Here is a 21,533-nt window from a genome sequence, read left to right as displayed (position 1 = left end):
TCACACTTCAAAATCACCGATGCCATAATGTTCTCTTATTATAGTCAAAATAATGAATATACAAATTATACGTTTTATTGTAGTTGAAGGGATCATACCGGTCTTTATTTAAAAATCGTACAACTGAGTTATAGCAACACTAAACTGTCAGACTTCAACTCCTCATTTATGAATACAATACAACCCTAGTTCATTACTCATCATGGCTCGCAATTAGAAAGACGTGTTATTTATTTTGTTCCGTGCGATTAATTGTGTTACGATGGGTTTCTAATATCCTTAACGTTTTGCACACCCAAGTGTGCCTTCACTAGATAAATAAAATGTTGTAAGTATATTAATTTTTTCTATTTAGTTATTTGTTCCTTATGGTGAACGGAAATTCCAAAGCGTCGCCAGTTATTACGCCATGAGTGCTACTTTCACATATCTATGTGTAAGAATTGTTGTACCGGGATATTATGAGTCGTACGTTTGAACTAAGATAACGCATAAGCTATCTGTAATTTTTTCTATTAATATGATTTTTTTATGTTTGATGCTCACATTAAAATTTTACGAAATAAACAAATTGAAGTATAAACGAAATTCAATAATAAAATAATTATGATAAGGAAATAAATGAAGCATGTACCTAGTTAAATACATTTTTTTACAGTATAATGGGAGAATAAATTCAATCGATTTAAATGTACTTTCATTATGGTTAGTTATTTTATTAGCTGTAATAACTAATAACTAGTTTTTAGGACTTTTTTTGGCTTTACAAATCTCAATCCTATTAATATCAGAAACATATCTAGCAGTCAATATGTGTTTGTATATAAGTGTTTAAAGAACTAACACTATAGATCAGATGTAGTCAAACCTCTTGATTCAAATTCTAAATACAAATTACCTACAACTAAGTTTGTGTAACACTGAAACTTATTTGATGAAAATCTAATTCATCATGGTCATACAATGGTGTTGCAAAAGATGTTGTAATACACATTACAGTCTTGACATTTGATGTAGTACACATTTCAACTCCTGACATGCATTTAAGGAAGATGAAACAAATTAAAGCAACTGCATTTTATAATGTTCTGTATAATTGCTTGTAATAATTATTAATAATGACTTTGAGGATTACATTGTTTAGGCCATTTAATTCACGTACCTTCCCTTTATATTTGTTTAAGGGCTTTTCAAACATTTACCTCCTATCATTTGTATGAATACAGTGTTTATGACGTCATAGACACTTCTTAGAACTCACTTAACTAACAAAGTGTTGTAAATATTGTAGAATATAAAAATTTCTAAATAAACTAATATTCTTTTAAATAATTAAATTCTATAATAACTTAATTGAAATAGGTTTTTTCTTAATATTTATGATTGTCAAGTATGGCATACTTATAGAGAACATTTGTTCTGTTACTGAGACAGTAACCATCTTTGCCCTTTATTGTTACCTCTTCCCTGTTTTTTGAATGAATGAAAGCAATAGCATTTTAGCTTATGAAGTATATAATTTTTTTGCATTTAGGCTTTAAATTAAATACTGATAAGCATATGGATTATTCTTTATTAGTAATTTCTATTTTTCCCACCTTAAAGTAAGTATCTTTTCTTAATAAAAAAAACCAAGTGTGATCATACACACCCAGACGAAATAGTAGTTTAAAAAAGTCTTTCTATTTCATGTCTTTGAATTTTTCTCTATTAATAGGTTGTTATATTTTTATTCTATTTATTTAATATCTAAAAAAAGCACTTACTTAGACCCGTTGAACCACTTACTTAGATAGGCAACAAAGTTGTGTTGTAATTAAAATAAAAATTGATTCTGCATCTATAGAAATCACTTTTTTTTTCATATTGTCACGGATTTCCTCTGAAATATTGACAAGAAAAAAAAAATGAGATGTAAGGCTTTCGCGCTTATTCAGTTAAACAAAACTATTTTTAGGATTATACTAAGTACGCGTATTTTATTATTTTAAAAAACTACGCTCCCCCGACGTTTCGGTTACTTTTCAGCGACCGCGATCACGGGCAGATGAGATCCCCTTGACCCGTGATCGCGGTCGCTGAAAAGTTTTTTGAGATTCTCTTTAAAATTTAATACTACTATAATATAACTATAATTTTTTTTTTATGTAAATTATTGTTTTTGTAGTAATACATATTGTAACATTACAACAATACTTCGTCATACTTGTAAATTCTTTCAATATAAACTAAAGAATATGTTTATTTACGAGATGTTCCGTGATAACTATATAATGTTTTGTTAATTAAAATATATCAAAGAGCACCATTCCAATAAGATTATTACATTAACAATGCCTATTAATGAATGTTTTTTAAAAACATCTTGTTTAGTGTAAACAATTAATTTATATCATTAATTAAATGGTAATAAAATTTAGTTTAATTAAACTTTTTGTTACTTATATCTTCGTAGTTTTTTTTGTTACTTATATCTTCAAAAATCATTTGTAAGCATATAATTTAAACATGTATATTTTTGTCTCATATCTTTAAAGGGCGTCTCATAATTAGATGAAAAAAACAAATTATACTACTTATTCGAAGTAATAGAACTTTGTTAGAATAGAAACTTTTTTGTGATAATTATGAAAGAAGTATCAGCGATAATGGACGAGTCAAGTGAGCCAATGTAGCTGATTTTGTGGGTATTGTGTAACAGCCAATGCCTATACGCGTGCGCTGCAATAGAAAAACATTCACGTCGTTACATTCAGCTTACAAAACGTGTAATCGAATTTCAAAACTGATTAAGCAACTATCAAACTTAAGTCAACGCAACGTCTCTAAGAACATGAATTAAAATATTTATCGTAATTATTTGTAAATACCTGTAAATATTTTAGATTGCGGCTTGTTATTAATTACGCTAGTAAGGGGTTGCACCATCCTGTCATAAGTTGTCAGTTCGAAGTTGACGATACCGGTTTTTTCTGTCCTCGGGGCTAAAGAACACAATTTGTGTAAAAAGAATTTCCGTACAAGTTTCTGATGCAATACATGTAGGCTATATGGATGACATCTTAAAAATATGTACTAGGAAAATAAAAAAAGATGATAATGTGTTGGATAATGCAGAAATTTCCACATGTTACGGTTACAGATGGTAGTACACATAATGTTAGTTAAGGGCACGTCTCAGCAGCCGCTGACTCTACCGGTCGTACTATCAAAGCCATAGGGCTTGATATAAATACAACTGGCGTAAAAAGACACATAATGGCAAAAACATCCTTTCGGTATTTCAAGCACCTTTTATCTATAATAATCAGATATTCGACAGTAGTAGTGGCTGGCGTCCTTTGAAATTATAATAAAATATTGATACCGAAAAAAAATCACGGGGAATGGAAACTGTTTTATATAGCAAAAGCAAGTATTCCCTGAAATGAGATCTAAGAATTTCGCGAGTATTCATTCAAATAAAACTATGTAATATTTTTGGATTGACTAAGCGTTTTTACGTCTTTTTCATCTCGTCTGCATGTGACCATGGTTGCTGCAAAGTACCTAAACGTCGTCATTTAAGTATTCTCTGGTCGACTGGCCCGTTCTTCATTATGGTCATTTTTCGATGTTAATTCATTCAGTAGTATCCTGAAAACGATATCTTCTATAGAAAGTTACCCGTCTTGAAATTAGGAACCTCATTGAGTTTACGGACTTTAAGAAGCAAGTTCTAATATTGATATGAAAAATTCATATATTTGTGTATGTAATCATCCAATGGATGTACCTATGGATGATTAAATCGTAGTTTATTATCGTTGTCTCCAAACCATTCTCCTTTAATTTTATTCTTTTATTCAGCTAGATTAGACTAGTCTAGAAGGTGACTTGCAGTTCTGACCTGTTTAATATATTTATCTCATATATTTTATTTATAACAAAATGTATGTATTTCTCTTATAAGATCACAGTTTGTACGACTACAGTATATGATAGTATATAATGAGGTACATTGATGGAAACGTAACAGATATAAAATTAATTACAGTATTAGATTAGTCAATAAACTTGAACGGTTCGCTTATATAACTAAATTTAATTATTTCTTATAATAATGGCTAGTCATGAGACAACAAAGAGATAAGATTAGTAAAGATGAGGTCATAGGTCACAAATCAGACCACCCATTTAAATTAATTAACAGTTTTTTGCGAACTTAAATGTTTAAACCGATTTTCTGCGAAACATAGCCGCTATCGATATTTATAGTTCGATTAAATAAAATAAATATTATTTGTTTACTTAATTGATTTGAATCAATAATTTTAAATTATTTTAAGCTTGCACAGAGATTTGGGGTAGGGTAAGCAGAATATGTTTGAAAAAATTACAAATTTTCATCACAATTTCCTCCTCTAAAACTTTGATAATATCCGCGAATACAGTTACAGTAGTCCGATCAGAACTAACACGTTCCCTTTGTAACTAATTTAATTTTATCAACAAACGACAACATTGAAAATGCACTCGTAATTTATTTCGTTAAACTCACATTTCACACTCGTACAGAGCTCACAGGTATATTTTTAAATAATTCGGTAATAAACTCAATAACTAGCTAATTAAAATTTATTCACTTGCGCTTAGAGAGACAATTATAACAAAATGGCAAAAAAAATAATTTGAATAATATACCTAGAAATTAAATAGTCCCTTTTAATTTTACAGTTTCTATGACGTTTTTAACGCAGTTGTTTAAGGAAGCAGTGCTTCTCGGACTCTAACGCATGCATAGTTTTTGCACACACATAAGCAAATATTTCCTGCATGCAACACGAGATTTGTAAATCGTCCTTGAGATTATTTGTATGGAACGTGTGCACCGAGTAGTTGTGCATATGGCCGCTTTGGCTGGGAGGCGACGCTAACCGCTAGCAGCGGCCGATCGAAAAAGTTCGTTTTTACGTTGATAGATGACACTTAACAATTTGACCAAATGCTGAATCAAATGAAATATCGGTAAACATTTGTATTCCGTAATGTGTGATTAAAAGAATGTAAGAATTAAACAATGTAGGTTTAGTTGTTGTAAGGGTAGGGTAGGTAAGCAGTGCTTATTTGCATCTATGATGTGCACGCCACTGATTTTAAGTAAGTTATAACTAGAAGCAATTATACGTTTTGGGGATGATATCTAAGAAATGAAGGATTAAGTTAAACAAACTAAGTTAAAAATTATAGCAAAACATTTAACCGTAAATAATATTCTATAGCGCAGTGTGAGCATTGTATTTTAATGTAGAATTTATCGTGTTTTTTTTTTTTTTATAATTCTACAAATCCATTGGTCACAAATGACATTAAAATTTAATTAGTCACAACTAGTACTATCAGACATTGACGTGGAATATGCGGGTAATATAAAATCAATAGTATTTTTATGATATGTATTATATATCAAAATTTATGCATATTTAATTATATTTCCAGTGCCAAAATGGCGTCTTCACCGGACAGCTTTGTCCAACGACAAAATCACCATCACCCACGGTCAGCGATCGATCCCAATTGAAATTGCATCCTTGGTAAGTATAAAAGTGTTGCTGTTTAAAAATATATGTAAATCTTTCAACGCCAATAAATGATGCTGTTTGTATTAAATAAGTTAACCTTTTAAAGTATTTTTTTACACAAGAATATTCTTGCTAAGTCTTAATATTATTAGTTTATCATTTTGTAAGTAGTTCCAGAAGATTTGTTTTACGATTTAAGTCTCATCTGCGATATAAATAGTTTTATTAGTATTTTAACCACCTACTTTAATCGCCCTCGATAGATTATGTTTGAATTTAAACATGTTTTTATAACACATTATCAGTCTTAAGTATAACCTTTAACTTCTATAAAAAAAAAAACCTTATATCTTTTATAGCTAAATTGCGTTGATTTTATTTTTAGTCAAGATATCGATTTTTTCATACAAACCCTTTTATGAAACATTAACAATTTTATTATCGATATTTTTTTTTATTACCTTTATTTAGCTTACTTAATAACGGTACAATATGCCCTTAAAATTTCCTGTCTAATATACTGTCTCTTAAGATTATTACATTATCGTAAACAACCTATAGCTACTTATAATTTATTTCCAATCTGTGGTAGTTTGCGTTTAAACAACATATAAAATTATATAAATATTTTCATATATTTTGTACGTATAAACTTTTCCATTAATTCCAGATATTTACCACCGACAACATCCCAAACAAGTATGAGTTCGAGTCATTGGGACGAGTCGCTGGCTTCGGCCAACAACCTTCTCACTGATAACGAGTGCTGTATACTGCTCGATGAAAGCCTATTCTATGCCGATCAAGGTGAATATAAACATACGTATGTTACACATCCAACGTGAAGAGATAATTTTAAATAACAAACATCACTGACGTAGAAACGAAATTAAATAAAAAAAAAAATTAATTAAACTATAAATTAATAGCGATGAGCTTGATTTGTTTGCAAATAAAGTAATAAAAAATTAATCTCCGTGTATATAAATAATAATAGTATAGCTTTGAAATGTCCTGGTTCTTGTCGCTTGCCATCGACGACGTTCCTCATTATAAACGAAATTTAATTGTGGAGCAAATAAATAAGGTGCAAAAAAGTGATACAAATATATTATAATCACGCAAACAGATAACTGTTGATGTTTATGATTGGAAGTTAGCAAAATATAGTTCTATATAAGTAAATAAGAGAATAAATATCAAGAAAACATACACACACATTGACACAGACTCAAAAACACACACAGACACACACAAACACATATCTACCTAAAAATGCGTCTGTATTTAATTTAATGTCTAACATAGTAGTAATTATATTATCTTGTTTCATTTGTCTTTTATATTTTGTTAATGTTTGCACTTTTCTGAATTTATTTATGTATATGATAAAGGTGCATGAAAGATATTATCATTTGATCATATGATATGGTTGTACTATCGACCGCTCGGCCATAAAGTCTAGAGCATTATACAAGGGTTATAAAAATATATTTGTCGGTCATATAAAATACTTTCACCAAAGAATAAAATGGCGGCAATTTATTACTATTTAGAGTTTTTGTGATTTAACATATCTAAAGAATGAATACTTCAGAGGACTGACTCGGTTTCCGATTCAATTTTTCCATTGTCTGTTACTAACTCTAGTTTGGGGCAACTTAATTCAACAATCATTAATTAAGTGTACCCAAGATCATAAAGGCTGGCACACATTAATAATGTTTTTTTTTTAATAATTTAAAGTAATACAATTTTATTTATTTCATAACAAACGTACAAAATTTATAAAAAATACAGGAAAATATACTACAATATAGTAGATAAAATTAAAAAAATATTCCATACGAATATTATTCTTATTTGTTTCAATTGATCTCTTCTATTAAACGACACTCGGGAATAATCTAGACGTTCAATTGTCTTTAATAAGTCCGATCAATTGATGTACAGAATTTATATAATGATAAGCAATTTATAAATAATATATTTTTGTGTGATTAACTTTATAAAATAATTAATCTAATACAAATTTATATGTTAAGTATAACATACCGTTTTAGTTTAATTTCTTTGTGTCCACAGCTCCATGCATTTAATGTTTAATCTTTGTAATTAAAATGTCATAGTTATAATATTGGTTTAAGAGTTCGCTGTATTTATTATAATTAGCACTGTTTTCGAGAAAGTAGTTTGTCCTCGGGGACATGTTTGATTACTATCGCATAGTCGCTGTACAAAATGTAGTACAAATAATCGCAGTACAAAATGACATTCTAATAGCCTTATATTCATTAATATGTTTTTATTTTTTGGATCAAACACATAATACAATTTTTAATTTTAGAATTAAATTAGTGTTGCAATATACATTATTGTGTCATTGCTATAAGTTTTTATATGTAGGAATAATTTTTTAAGTAATTTATAGTTTTTTTTTTTTAAATAATTAGGAAGTTAATACAATATAAAAATATTTTTTTATCATAACTTTGTTCTTGCATCTAGATGTAACCTTAAAGGTTAGGCAGTTTTCGTTTGGCTGTCTCCATGACTTTGCTCTTTTAATGGGTTGGTTATTTCAAATGTGTATGGTGTTTTAACAGTGGTTATTAATTCAGAATAAAAGAGACAAAATAAAATTCTAAATTCCCATCTACATTATGCTTTTATAAAAATATTAAAGGCGCAGATTATCTCACCTTGATTATAAGGCTTGATTTTTAAATGGTAAAAAATTTCCTAGATTGTTCTAGAATAAACCAGTGGACAGTGTAGAATATTTATTTCCATGCGAAATTTTGTCTTCCTATGAAATCTATTACATGAAGTAATTTTTTTTGTATGAATCATAGACAACTTAAGTTTTTCCTATATAATGCCAAGTTATTTAAATCACATTAATTTTAGTTGGTGCTATGTCAGAGTTATAATAAGGGTGAGTTAAGTGAATACAAACCAATTTCTTAGTAATATATTTAAATAAATTGAAAATAGAAATAGTTTGAGAGATTGACTTTAGTCATTACGATAATTAATATAAAACAATGATCGTGCCCAAGTGAACATAACTAGACTTATCTTTTACAACATTTTAGCCTTTTATTGTTTTACAAATCGGCCATATTGGTTTATTTTTGTAATGTCATCTGTACGGTCTCATTGAATTGTAAAGGAAAAATCGAGAATATGGAAATAAAAATAAAAAAAATATTTCTAAACTGTGTCGTGTATAGGTAAAAGTAATTTACCTTAAGTGTTTCAGTATTATACCCGGTTTATACCCTAGTCCGGTAAGTAAAGTGCCAGTATAAGGAAGTACGTCGTAATAAGATTGCGATGATACGGAAGTGGAAATGAAAAATTATTTGATTTTGATTCTATGTATCTGAAAAAATAAATGATGTATGGTTAATTATATCCACGAAAGCCAATAGTCAGCGCCATCTATCGTCTGAAACACGTGACGACATATATATATATATATATATATATATGAAAGAACCATATATAATCTGGTTTCAAACAGTCCCCGTTAGATCAAAATATAGAATTAAATATCTTAGAGACTTGGAGACGAAATAATTGTGTCCTCTTGGTTAACTTGCCACAAAAATCTTCAAGGTCACAAACTAAAGAATATGGAAAAGTTTTAGTTTGAGTTATTGTTTCCTTAGGGTCCTAATCATTTTAGTTTATAAATACATTAAATTTTAATTTTATTTTTATTTATTATATCCAAAAACCCATGAGATGGAATTCCATGTTATTAGGAAAAAGGCATAACACTTGTTCTCACTTAGACCGATGATAGATGGCGATAGTAGCCATGCCAATTTAATCGAACGGTCTTATATCTCACTGAACCCAATTCCAAAGTCCACGGCTGGAGAGTCTCGGTCAGAAGCTAGTTTATAATAAATTACACGAATATCATAAAATGGTATTGAACTCTGTGCGTCCGACACGCACTTGGCTGGTTTTATCTCGCTAACACGCGGACGGCACGTGATCATTGACGTTCATTATATAATAATTGTATTAGAATACATGTATTGTTCAATTTTTAATATCTCTTATATCTGAATGTATAGATCGCTCCACACACCCATCAACCCCCCACAGATTCAGCTCGTGTTACGATAAACCTTGGGGGTCACTTGATATATTATTATAAAAACGGACATGTGGACATGCGTACAGAACACCTATATATGCACATACATTAATATATATATATATATATATATATTGTTTATATTATTTTATCGGTTTACCTTATGATACGGTAATTTTCCCTTGTTTTTTTTTTTAAATTCATAATTTGATAATTTAATAGCATGTTGTAGGTACACTTATGACACGTGATTATTTTTTTTACATTATATAATAAGTGAATCGTCCCTCTCTGTAAAATAGTAAATTTATGAAGACAGTTCAAGGAAAATTGTTAACTTAAGTCTTATGGGAGATAATGATTAATGAGATTTAAGTATTTCACGGGTATTCATTGAAATAAAACTAATATTTTTCGTACTTACCCACTACTTTATAATTATTTTTAACAACATACTTCCGACGTTTCGGTTATTTTTGCAAAGTTTGCATCTCGTGTGCGCCTAGAAAATCCGAAAAATATAATTATAATTTCAGATAATAATGAAATTAAAAAATATTTTCGATATAATAAAATTTATCTAATGTTAGGAGACATAACATCTTTATGATCACCTGTAATCAGTCCCATGGCGGACAAAGTCTCTCCCATGAACTGCTGAGGTCGACCTTCAGTTTTTATCAAATCTCCCAACCTCTTTCTGTTCATCATCATCATCATCATCTATATTTAGTTTGTCGATTGGAAACCAATATATACATATTTTAATTTCATGTTAACTTTTTCGTTTCTGTATTTATAATTAATATTAAAACAAAAATAATGATAATCCAGTCAAAATATGTTATACGGATATCGAAGGGATGGATCACATTCAATCATGAAAACCGATAGCCGTCATCACCGGTGATATATTCGAGATTCAAAGTTCGGTTTTATTAGTTTAAGATGTATGGTGTAAGCACAAACAAATCGATAAGTAATTAATGGAAAAAATATATTATAATTTGTGAGTTATCCAATTCGTTCGGGGCATTTTTATTAAAAATCGCTATTTCGGATTGAAATAGATGATATTTTAGAACTACTACAGTTAAAGGTAAATTATATTTTACGTAAGGATTTATTAAGTATCCAAAAATTGTTTTCACAGACTGCATGGCTACAATACTATAACATGTTCTTAAATAACTATAATCGACTTTAAAAATCGATTACCTGTTGATATTGTTATAATTTTTTTCTTCGTTAAAAATAATATTTATTAAATAATCTTAAAACCCGTAAAGTTATTTCATAACGTTTGCTTTTTATGGATCTGTTGACATATCTGCAAATTCTACGATCCTCATATAAGCTATGTTTATGTATGAAGGTTTGACATTACAAACCTTCTTGGAATTTGCAACATATAAATCAACTTATAAGTTACACGTTCATGAATAAAACTATTTAACATTTATAACTATAGATAAGAAATATTTTATTCTTACTATGCATTTAATAAGGAAAAATATAGTTGATTATTATATCAAAGTAAATTGACATTGTTTGTTTGAAATAGTAGTCATTGTCTTCTACAAATGCCGGAAAAAGCTTTAAAATCTTACACCCGAAGCCTTCGGATGATTAACAATAAATGTTGAAAGTTGATAATTGATTTCTTATTTATATAATCGGTTTTTGTGATTTAAAAATACTTTACAAAGAGCCGTTAGAATTTTATACATATATGGTCCAACTAATTTATTGCTGTAGTTGGGATATGTTTGTTCCCTAAAGCAAAGTAATTGTATACCATGACTTCGTAAAACATTAAAATCTTGATTAATTTTGAATACGATAAAACTTTTTATATAACGCTCGTATAATAAAATTTAACGTTTAAAAATAGTTTTGGTACAATTAAACAAAATAAAATATTCCATTTAGTCTCATTTGCGTAATACATTGTTTACGAACAGATAACATCTCGTATCGAGATCACGCCAGCGGTTACTCTTATAGGTTCTAATTTCGTTGGTTGCTATGCACGCGGCGTGGGTGTGTCTCCGTAATCACCACACGCTCGCCCGATTGGTTCAAAATGTTTTCATATTCACCTACGTCATTGTAATTTAAGAAAACAATAATGTTTTTCACTATTTAACCCCATACTAATGTTTTTCGTGATGCTCCGTCCTTATCTTTTTTTTTTTTTGTGCATAGTATATTGTGTTTACAGCAAAATATTATTGGAATCTCATATTTGTGTTGGTGGTATTAGTTTAATTATGTTGTTTATATTCCGTCTGACTTGAAAGTGATAAGACTTGGTAAATAACAGATTTCAAAGATGTTCAATCTTGTCATATGATTGTTTTCAGTTGATTTTTTTAAATAATAATACGATTTATTAAACCGAAGTTATCGTTACTTAAAAGCGTATTTTTCAATGTTTTTTTTTTATATAAAATAAATAAGGTTTATTCAGTTTTTTAGATATATGTATCCAGTACTCTTGTCGTTAGTCTATTTACACACAGTCACATATATAATCACAATACTTAACGTACAAGGAAAAATTGAGAACCCATAATGGAGGTAATTAAAAAAAGATCCAAGTACAATAATAAGTATATAATGTTATGATTTGTCTTCAATCTACCCATACCTACATTACTGCATACATTTAATATAACGCTTAACGTGATATAAACGATAAATCATTAATATATATATATATATGTATATAGGTAATAGTTTTATGTATGTAAGGGTGTTTTTATATATTGGACATTGGTAAACGGCAGTGCTGTTCGAAGGCTTTGTTCCATTTTTCTAATTCACTCTTAATTCTCATGACACTGAAACATAATGATATTTTGAATATACGTTTTCTTTGCTGGCAGAAAACATAGTGATTCTTGGGAAAACTCAAAACTATTACACGTCTCCTATGAGAATTACCGCTTTCCGAGTCTTTATTCCCGGAAATTTAAACTGTTTAATGAAGCAACATCTTAGTCCTACAGAAAAATAAAACAACAATGTAGATTTTGGTTTAATTCTTACTATTTAAGAGATAAGTGATTTATTTTGAAAAGAGCAATCATTTTCGTAGACATATTAATTACTTTTGTCATGTTTTTGAAAAACTTATATAAGATACGTATTTAAATATCTATCAATGACTTTTTTTTAAAATCGAATATGTTTATTCACGTACAAAATATATTTTGACAATTATCATTGAGTTTTTGTATTATAAGAGAATAATAAAATAATATAAATAATATTATAGAATATAATGTTACATATAGATAAAATGGATACTACATATCTAAGAAAGTATTTATTATTTGAATAGCTCATTATACTTTCTAAGCAGCGACGTTAAATATGGGTCATGACCAAAAAATATAGTTTTATTATATGAAAAAAAAATATATATAGTAATATTTGTTGTTCTCATTTGAATATTCGTGGTCTTCACATACATACCACTTTAGATCGTTTCCTAAATTCGTTTCAGTAAAATTCTTAACGAATCTTAATATAGAAAAAAATATATATGTTCATATTATATTTTATTTAATAGCAAAGCTTACTGTACAGTTTTTATTCGAATAAAATCTTAAACAAAATAAAACTAATATTTTTCGACGTCTCGACGTCGCTGAAAAGTAACAGAAACGAGATTATATAGTTTTTTTTATATAATAATATTCGCGTAGTAAATCCGAAAAATATTAGTTTTTTTTTTTATGAATACTCGCAAAAGTCTTACATCTTATTAAAATCTTAACCAGTCATATTTTTCAAAATACTTTCGTCTTAATTTAAACCAATATATTCTGAGTTCATAAGTAAAGTAGAGTATTTTTATTTACTGCTGGGACAAGAAAACCGACTCAAATATTGCCATTCAATGTTTCCGTTTCCCCTGTATTAGAAAAATATTAGGTCGAGATAAATGAAAACTCATTTAATGACGTCACTATTTATAGACGTGACAAATCGTTTTCAAAGCCGCGAAGCGACATATTATTTACTAACAGAAAAATATATATATATATAATAATTTTAAACGGAAATTAAAAAAAAATATATCAAAGTAAGAGACTATAAATACATACAAAGTTATAAATTAAATTTAATATAGATGTTATTGTAAGAGAAGTTATTGTTGTGGAATTATCAAATAAGATTTAAGACATCACGACATCTGGGCGTTTCTTTGACGTAATATCGGCTGATACTTATCATCGGTATATATAATGATGTGTTCGGTTCGTAACCATATTTCGTACACAACATATCCGAGCTCATCACCTTGAAGCAACACTGAATTGTTTAAACTTATTACATACAATTATTATTATTAGGAAAATTATAAGTGGAACATCACTGTTAACTAGTCAGTTTAATTTATTACGTTAATATAATTAATAAAATAAAAATGTGCTGTTACAAGAATAAAGGAATGTGCGATCTGTGTAGAGATTTTCAGCTATCGTTGTTTCAAAGTAAGATTTTAATGAAAAGCTCAGAGGATGTCATTGTTTCTATGACTAATATGTTTCTCGTTTGGTTGTTATGTGTGTACAACATTAGGATACTTGTTCGCAGATATTCTTAAGAGCTTTCCGGGCGCTGCAACAAAGATCGAAACGGCTAGCTTCCAAGATGACCTTACCAACACCATGTACCCACCGTCTCCTGTGGACATCAAGCCCAGTCAAGCGGAGCGAGCTGAAGATCTGCTGCAGCAGCTGGAAAGTCAATGCAAACAAGGTAACACTCATTGCCGTGATTACCAGTATTACCTACTTTAAATTCTAAAATAGAGTGACCATGACCATCACATTTTATATGGAATATAAAGAAAGTGTTAATTTTATTAAATTGTCATTTTTCTTTTGTACGTTAATTCATAATTTCGTAATATCATTATTGGTTGCTTTGCTTGTTTTTAAAAGCTATGCTATTGTCTTGAATTCCTACATATTTTATCACACGGCTATATTTAAAGTATTTTTTTTTTATTCTCAATAGATTCAAAACATTTATTTTGTTATTCAGTTCACTATGGGTAATTGAAAAATACATCAATTTTGTATATTAAACATCGTTCACACATTACATGCTTTCGGTTTTCGACTAAGTCATACGTATTTTTAAATTTTACACACCAATTTCCTAATTAAATTTAACACTGTCGGTAGAATCGTTAAATTAATAAACGTATTATATTTTTGACATTATTTGAGATAAATTATAATTATTCACGTTATCATATAGTAAGGAATAATATAAATATATTTTGCGATAAAAAAACTATATTATTTCGTTAACTAGATACAATTGGTACAATTTTTTTTATATCTTTTTAAGTTTTCGGGTTTTTCGTGTTTAATACCAAAAAAAAAAAAATAAATAAAAAAAAATCCTCGTTTTTTCTTAATCGCGACGTGGAAAGTCGGAGGTAAATAATGAGCTTTAACATACATACTGTTTCATTTTAATTAAAGCGATGGTTTAAATTAGTTCCTCCGCAGCCAACATGAAAAATAAATTATGTATTAAATGTTACACCGTATGAATGTTACTTACTTGATAATTGTATGAATTAAAAAATAATAATAATAACAAAAGATCTTACGAAGTAAGGACAGGAGATGTTTTATCTTGATTATGCTTATTGATATGAAGAGATTGAGATGATTTTTCAAATGAACGTAATACGTTGAATGTTGTGGTAAATAAATAAAAAAAAAATGTATATTCTGATATAGTATTGAATATGAAGATATAGTTACTGTTTGTTGTTAAATCTATAATAATGAAATCGTTTGGACGATTTTTTATATAATTTTGATAAAGAAATAATATGAATTCATATAAAATTGCGATAGTTTACAAGACTTTGTTGACATTTATAGTGGTTCTTAAAATTAATTAAACTGTTTTCCTCGTGGGGAAACACCAGAAAAGCGTCAGGATTGTCGTTAATGTATATTTTACATTTAACTGTAAATGTGTTCAACATAGTGTTTAAGTTAATCTGTTTTAAATTATTCTCTCGCACATATCCGCAAGGGATATAATATGGACAGAGTTATTTAAGTAATGTGCCATTTATTTCGATATTTTCCGTCCAAAGCCGCAGGAAAATTGTTTTGCAAATGAAATATTACAAACGGTTGAAGCCAAGGCAAAGAAACAACTGGCTCGAGGATATTGCAAAAATCTTTGAGAAGTTTGAAGGCTCTTTCCTTTTTCTTTGAAAGTAAAATATAAAAAAAAAACATAATTTCTCGCTGGTAAAGAATAAAAAACGTAAAGCCATAATGGACAAAGGCGATCAAGTTTCGTTTTCTTCAATCCCCAAACTCTAAACGGTTTAAAATCATGAAATTTTTTAACTAATCCACGTCACCTTCAATGCGAAAAAAACGGAATGTCAGAAGCAAATATTGAAAATTAATTAATTATCTTCGCAGCGAGATAAAATTATGATTTTAAAGGACACACCCCTGATCTGTTAGTATCGTGTCATGAACACGTTACGTGATCGAGTTATCAGTTGTCGTATAATAATAATAACTGGACTAAATGTTACCATAATTACATCTCAATAGTATTGAGACAGTCCGATATTATTTAAGTTACAAAATGCGTTTGCGGTTTTAAATTGTAGATTTTTCCGCGATTTCGTTTACGTTCCCTTTCAGTATTGTGTTCAGAGGAAATTAATCAGTACTTAATATTAGATTTGTACCCAGCGGTCAGTGACATCTATCGTCTGTCATGTTACGTTATAATTACAATTATTAGCTGTTCCCGTGCAAACTGAATAAAGGGATAAATTATATCCTACATGCTATTCCGATAACTAAACTACAGTATTTGAAAGCTTTATCAAAATAAGTTCATTACATTTGAAAGAGTAACATACATAATCACAAACTTTTAATTTTATTAACTATTAATAGGATAACACTCCAATAACTTTGCTCGTGATTTGAGTGAGTTGCCACTGCAGTGTTTTACTTTCACTTGCCTTTTAATATTCTGTGTTCCCTTCAGAGCATAGTAACTTTATTATTGAATTTATCGACATGTAACAATACTGTTTGTTTAATTTAACCTAAAGGAGAAAGTTAAATGGTTTAATATATATTACATTAATTAAAAACATTACATTTGTATCTATAACCGTTTTGTAATGCACCTCAAAATCGTAGTTTTCTTGGTAGTTGAGCTACTTATGTATTCACTTGTTGTACAAGGAGGGGAAAGGCGAAGGGGCTGAGGTGGGGAAGGGGGCACTGACATTGTATGCGCGCGCGCAATCAGTTGTAGCGTGTTCCGCGCCGCGTTTGCAGGTTCGGTAATATCCGTGACAATAAATACAAAAAGATCAGCTAAAATCGGGCGCTCGCGCTCGGCTCGCGACCTATGCCTGCCGACGTCCATGTGCCCCTTGGACGCCGTTAGAATGAAGTACCACTATCGCTGCATCTGGAACAAGGAGATAGTGTTCAATTCACAAAAACTTGTCAAAAGACGTTAGGTTGCTGTGGACCGATATCCTGAACTTTTAACGACGACTATAGCTCGCAACACGAGGACTCCACTCTGCAAAAACCACTGCCCATTTAATCGTATATAAATAACTTTAGAACTGTATTATAGCAATAAGAGCATTAATAGAGGACTATAATTATTTTGATAATATATAATTGGATATCGTGATGGCCCTTGCAGATCTATATGCTGGTAGGTGTTTCCATCAGAAAATTTACAATAAACTATGTTATTGTGATTTAGATCTTATTCCAAGGTCTCTACTCTCCAATTCTGTTTATTATTCCGAATGAAAAAAATATTTTTTTGTTAATATTTCTGTTGTTTATATAGGTACGTAATCTTATAACCGATTTCATCAACGCCATAAAAGTTTAAATTAAAATGTTGTTATTTGAAAGGTACAGATATGTTTGCACAACAAACTGGTTTGTATTTTCATGTTTCAAATGACCGACATAATTATTGTTCTACCTCAAATATATTAAATATTTATTGTCAATTATATTACAGCGGTAAACAATCGCGTCAAATAATCACGTACCTATAAAATTAATGCATACTAATGCAATCATTTAAACATTTATGTACCTACATAACGTAAGCTTATATTAAAAATTCATAAATGCAGGTTGTTACATTAATAATTGTCATACGCATTAACATTAACATATATAATAATGTCCTTTTGTTCGTCCGTATATCAAATTTTTTAACAATCTAAAAACATTGGTTGGAACTTTGAAAAGAAGTAGCTTTTTGCATTGAGTTTATTTTATCGAAGGTTGAAACGATTCAACGAATTCTTTGTTAATATAATAAATGGCATTTGGAGATAAAAAAACATATCTTTTGATAAAATATATAGGTAAAACCGGCGGTTGTAACATAGTTAATCAATTACGATAAACGTGGCGCCGATACATTAGATACCAGTTAATAGAACAAATCAATTGTCACAGTCTAAGCTTGTTTGTGAGTTTGTTTTGTGTTTATTATTATAAAACATTTAAGCGTTCATAACGCGGACAACTGATAAACCAGTTCGCTGAGAGGGCGACCTCGTGCGCTGTTCTCTCAATAATAATTAAAGTGACTTATTGGCTACTTTATATCATTCCTACGCATTGATATAGATTGTGACAAATCAACGAAGGCCTGTTCAATTCGGTTCCTTTAACACTCACTATGACGGACATTAAAGATTCGTATGAAAATAATATAAACATCCGCTACACGTTCCTGTATACATATATTAATATTATACGCTTCTAAACATATTAAATGATTATTTAGATTAATCTCTGTTTGTGTTTTAATGAAATGTCACGGTGATGATCGTATTTTTTGCATTATCAAAACATTTACATACTGATATTGAATATTTGATGTTTAAGTATCATGAATCAATGTTCTCTTAAATATTCTTTACAAAGAATATAACTACGTATGTTCAAATTATCATCTATTAATAAGACCAGGGCACAGAATTTCTGAACTCTCCTGATTACGAGAGTTTATCAAGGGTCAGCATTATGTCTGTCGATACGTCTTTATGTATCTCTGATTTTAAATTCCTTGTATTTAACTACAAAATTATATTTATACGTTGCCATTGCAATGATTCAAATAAAAGGCGTATCTGAAATGTATCGCTCGGTCAACCGTAACCCAGATATTGATTCCAATTGACATTTCTAAACAACCAATGTACAAATAAAAAACTATGAAGGCGAGACAAAAGGCTCACAATTATATTTAAATAATTGATTAAAACGCGTGCTACGTTCATAACTTAAATACAATATCATTCCCTACACTTTAATATATATATTTAAATAATAATTTTTCTATATGAAGATGTGGGTTTTATAAAAATAAAATATTATATATAATACGTATAAAAATATTGACTATCAAGAACTAACGTAAATAAACCTTGCTTATAGCATTAATGTAAATTAATTTGCAAATTTTTTTAGATTTTATTTCAATGTATAGTCAACAGCGAGGTCGTGATATCAAAATTCGTACGTGATAATGATGTTGCCATTTTTTTCTTTGAATATATTTCCATGCTGGATCTGTTTTAATTATGACTAATCATAGTAATGACAATAATGATTCTAATGATAGCTCTGCTACTACTGTATAATATTATGTAAAAAAAAACTGTCCAAAAACCTTGAAATCGCATGATTGTGAAATCAATAATTAATATCATTCGCCTACCGTAAAACAATGGATTATTTACGGAGTTTAACTTTGTGCAAATTCAATATTATATTTATGTGCCATAGAAAATTTATTACGATGAATCTTTTTTTCTTATATATATATAATTTTCGTTTTCCTTAAACTTATTTATAACTTATATAAACTATATAAATGGTTGATTATCATAAAACAATCATTTAAAAACAGAATATTCTGTTAATTATATGTACATTTGTAAGCGTCGCTATCAACAAACAAATACGTTCATCCAGGCATTATATTTTACTATTTATATATTGTTTATGATATATTAAACTATATTGTCGTTTACTTCAATTAAAATATTTATATTTTTTTCCATTTTAATTAATTCAGATGTATATTATATTACAGAAAACATATACTCTAACTGGTTCGAAGAGAAAGTTGAGAACAGCATCTTCGATAATATCAGTCAGGGACCAGAGCCGGAGTTCCGGCCGGTGGCTGTCGATTACACCGCGCAGACCGTGCCGCGCTCCACCGAGGTTCTTTTGAGGGAGTTCGAGTCGGTGTACAGTGGCGTCCAACTGACTCACCTCACCCCGCCTCAGAGCCCGCCCGGTCCGGCTACCCAACTCCTGCTAAGCTACGCCCAAGCTCAGGCTGCTCCGCCTTTACAACCACTAACTGTCGAGCAATGGCCATTGATCCCGCCCCAAAGCTCATTACCGGAGTACGACTGCGATCCTCAGGCCCTCGAGGAGTTGGTCCGCCATCGTGCCGCTCAATTGGAATCGCCGCAGCCCGCGCACAGCCCTTCACCATCACCGCAATCATCACCGTCCTCATCGCCGCGGTCATCTTCCACTGATGAGGATTGGACATCATCCCGCCCCAAGCCGTACTCCCGGAACGGTGATGATCGCAGGTCTCGTAAGAAGGAGCAGAACAAGAATGCGGCTACCCGTTACCGCCAGAAGAAGAAAGCCGAGATCGAGGTGCTCCTCAACGAGGAACAGGAGCTGCGCAAGCGACACGGTGAGCTCGGGGACAAGTGTTCCGACCTCCAACGCGAGATCCGCTACATCAAGGGCATCCTGCGCGACCTCTTCAAGGCAAAAGGCCTCATCAAATAGATCTCTCTCTTCACCACGGACGTGATTGAATATTTACCGCGACGGATGCGGTCCGATGAAAAAAATTCCACGGAAGTTTGGGAATTGAAAAAAAAAAAACTTAAATTGATGATAACTAAATTTATAGTTGTAGTTAAGATCGGTAAATTGTATCGCAACTCTATCGAGCAGCATATATCGCTATGTTATTTGTCGAGGACGACATCTTTATATATTTTACTAACATCTTTCTTTTCTTTAAACCGTACGTAGGTGGCGCTACTTTCTCATAATTCATTTTTTTTCATTATTTTAGACGATAGGTTGCATTCAATGTAATGGAGGCAGAATTTTTCTTGTTGAGCATATCATGTCATCTCGGAAATTATTGTATTCGTGTACAAATAGTTTTGGATGAAACAATTTACTTGTTCTGTTTTCTTACAATATAAGGAATGCGACGGCGGAAAATGCTGTTTTATTTATTGCCTCATGTTTAAATCATAGATAAGCTATTATTTTCCAACACCATTATTATGAATGCATACAGATTATATTATAAAACATAATCCTGCATTTTAACTTAAAACCGATTTAATTGTTGTTTTTCTATATGATTCAGATTATACATATATTATTTTTATTGAAAACTTGATAGAAATTTTATTTGAATAAATACATTATAAGGACCGAAATAGTTTTTAAGACATTCTGACAAATAGCTTTACATAGAAGGTTTTTTTTTTTACATTCTTATAATTTTTCTGCGCTTGAGTAACGACAAAAATGCTTTTTTATCTGATAACAAATATATTAAAAAATATGAAAACTACAACCAGAACCACGAAATAATATTTACTCAATTCTTCTATATTCACGTTTGTGGGCGTAACGTGGTGGTGAGTAAGCAGTGCTTAGGAAAACTAAAATATTATTTCAAAGTATTTTCCTCAACTTTAATGCGTTGGA

The 21,533-nt window shown here is 30.0% G+C and overlaps 1 protein-coding gene and 1 long non-coding RNA gene across 2 annotated transcripts; one reads left to right on the top strand and one right to left on the bottom strand.

Annotated features, from left to right (window-relative positions):
- The first annotated feature begins 166 nt into the window (after positions 1-166).
- Positions 167-21,035, top strand: LOC116772274 (activating transcription factor of chaperone). Its single transcript, XM_032664393.2, has 5 exons — positions 167-328; positions 5,479-5,573; positions 6,232-6,368; positions 14,290-14,454; positions 19,861-21,035. The coding sequence occupies exons 3-5, from the start codon at positions 6,263-6,265 to the stop codon at positions 20,583-20,585; spliced, it is 996 nt and encodes a 331-aa protein (XP_032520284.2). The 5' UTR covers positions 167-328; positions 5,479-5,573; positions 6,232-6,262; the 3' UTR covers positions 20,586-21,035.
- On the bottom strand, positions 2,462-4,782 carry LOC116772275 (uncharacterized). The gene is made up of 4 exons (XR_004353646.2): positions 4,684-4,782; positions 3,504-3,636; positions 2,871-2,984; positions 2,462-2,721 (listed from the first exon to the last, which is right to left on the bottom strand). It is a non-coding gene; the product is annotated as an uncharacterized LOC116772275 (long non-coding RNA).
- Positions 21,036-21,533: the final 498 nt, after the last annotated feature.

The sequence above is a fragment of the Danaus plexippus genome, chromosome 12 (genome assembly GCF_018135715.1).
Source record: "Danaus plexippus chromosome 12, MEX_DaPlex, whole genome shotgun sequence".
NCBI classification, from domain to species: Eukaryota; Metazoa; Arthropoda; class Insecta; order Lepidoptera; family Nymphalidae; genus Danaus; species Danaus plexippus.
The sequence above is the reverse complement of the archived record's forward strand: the minus strand, read 5'-3'. Positions and strand labels throughout refer to the sequence as shown.

Bases quoted from the DNA above. Each gene is read 5' to 3' on its own strand.
- LOC116772274 (XM_032664393.2), top strand. From the start codon at position 6,263: ATGAGTTCGAGTCATTGGGACGAGTCGCTGGCTTCGGCCAACAACCTT. The intron at 6,369-14,289 runs GTGAATATAAAC...ACTTGTTCGCAG, and splicing joins CCTATTCTATGCCGATCAAG to ATATTCTTAAGAGCTTTCCG. The intron at 14,455-19,860 runs GTAACACTCATT...ATTATATTACAG, and splicing joins GGAAAGTCAATGCAAACAAG to AAAACATATACTCTAACTGG.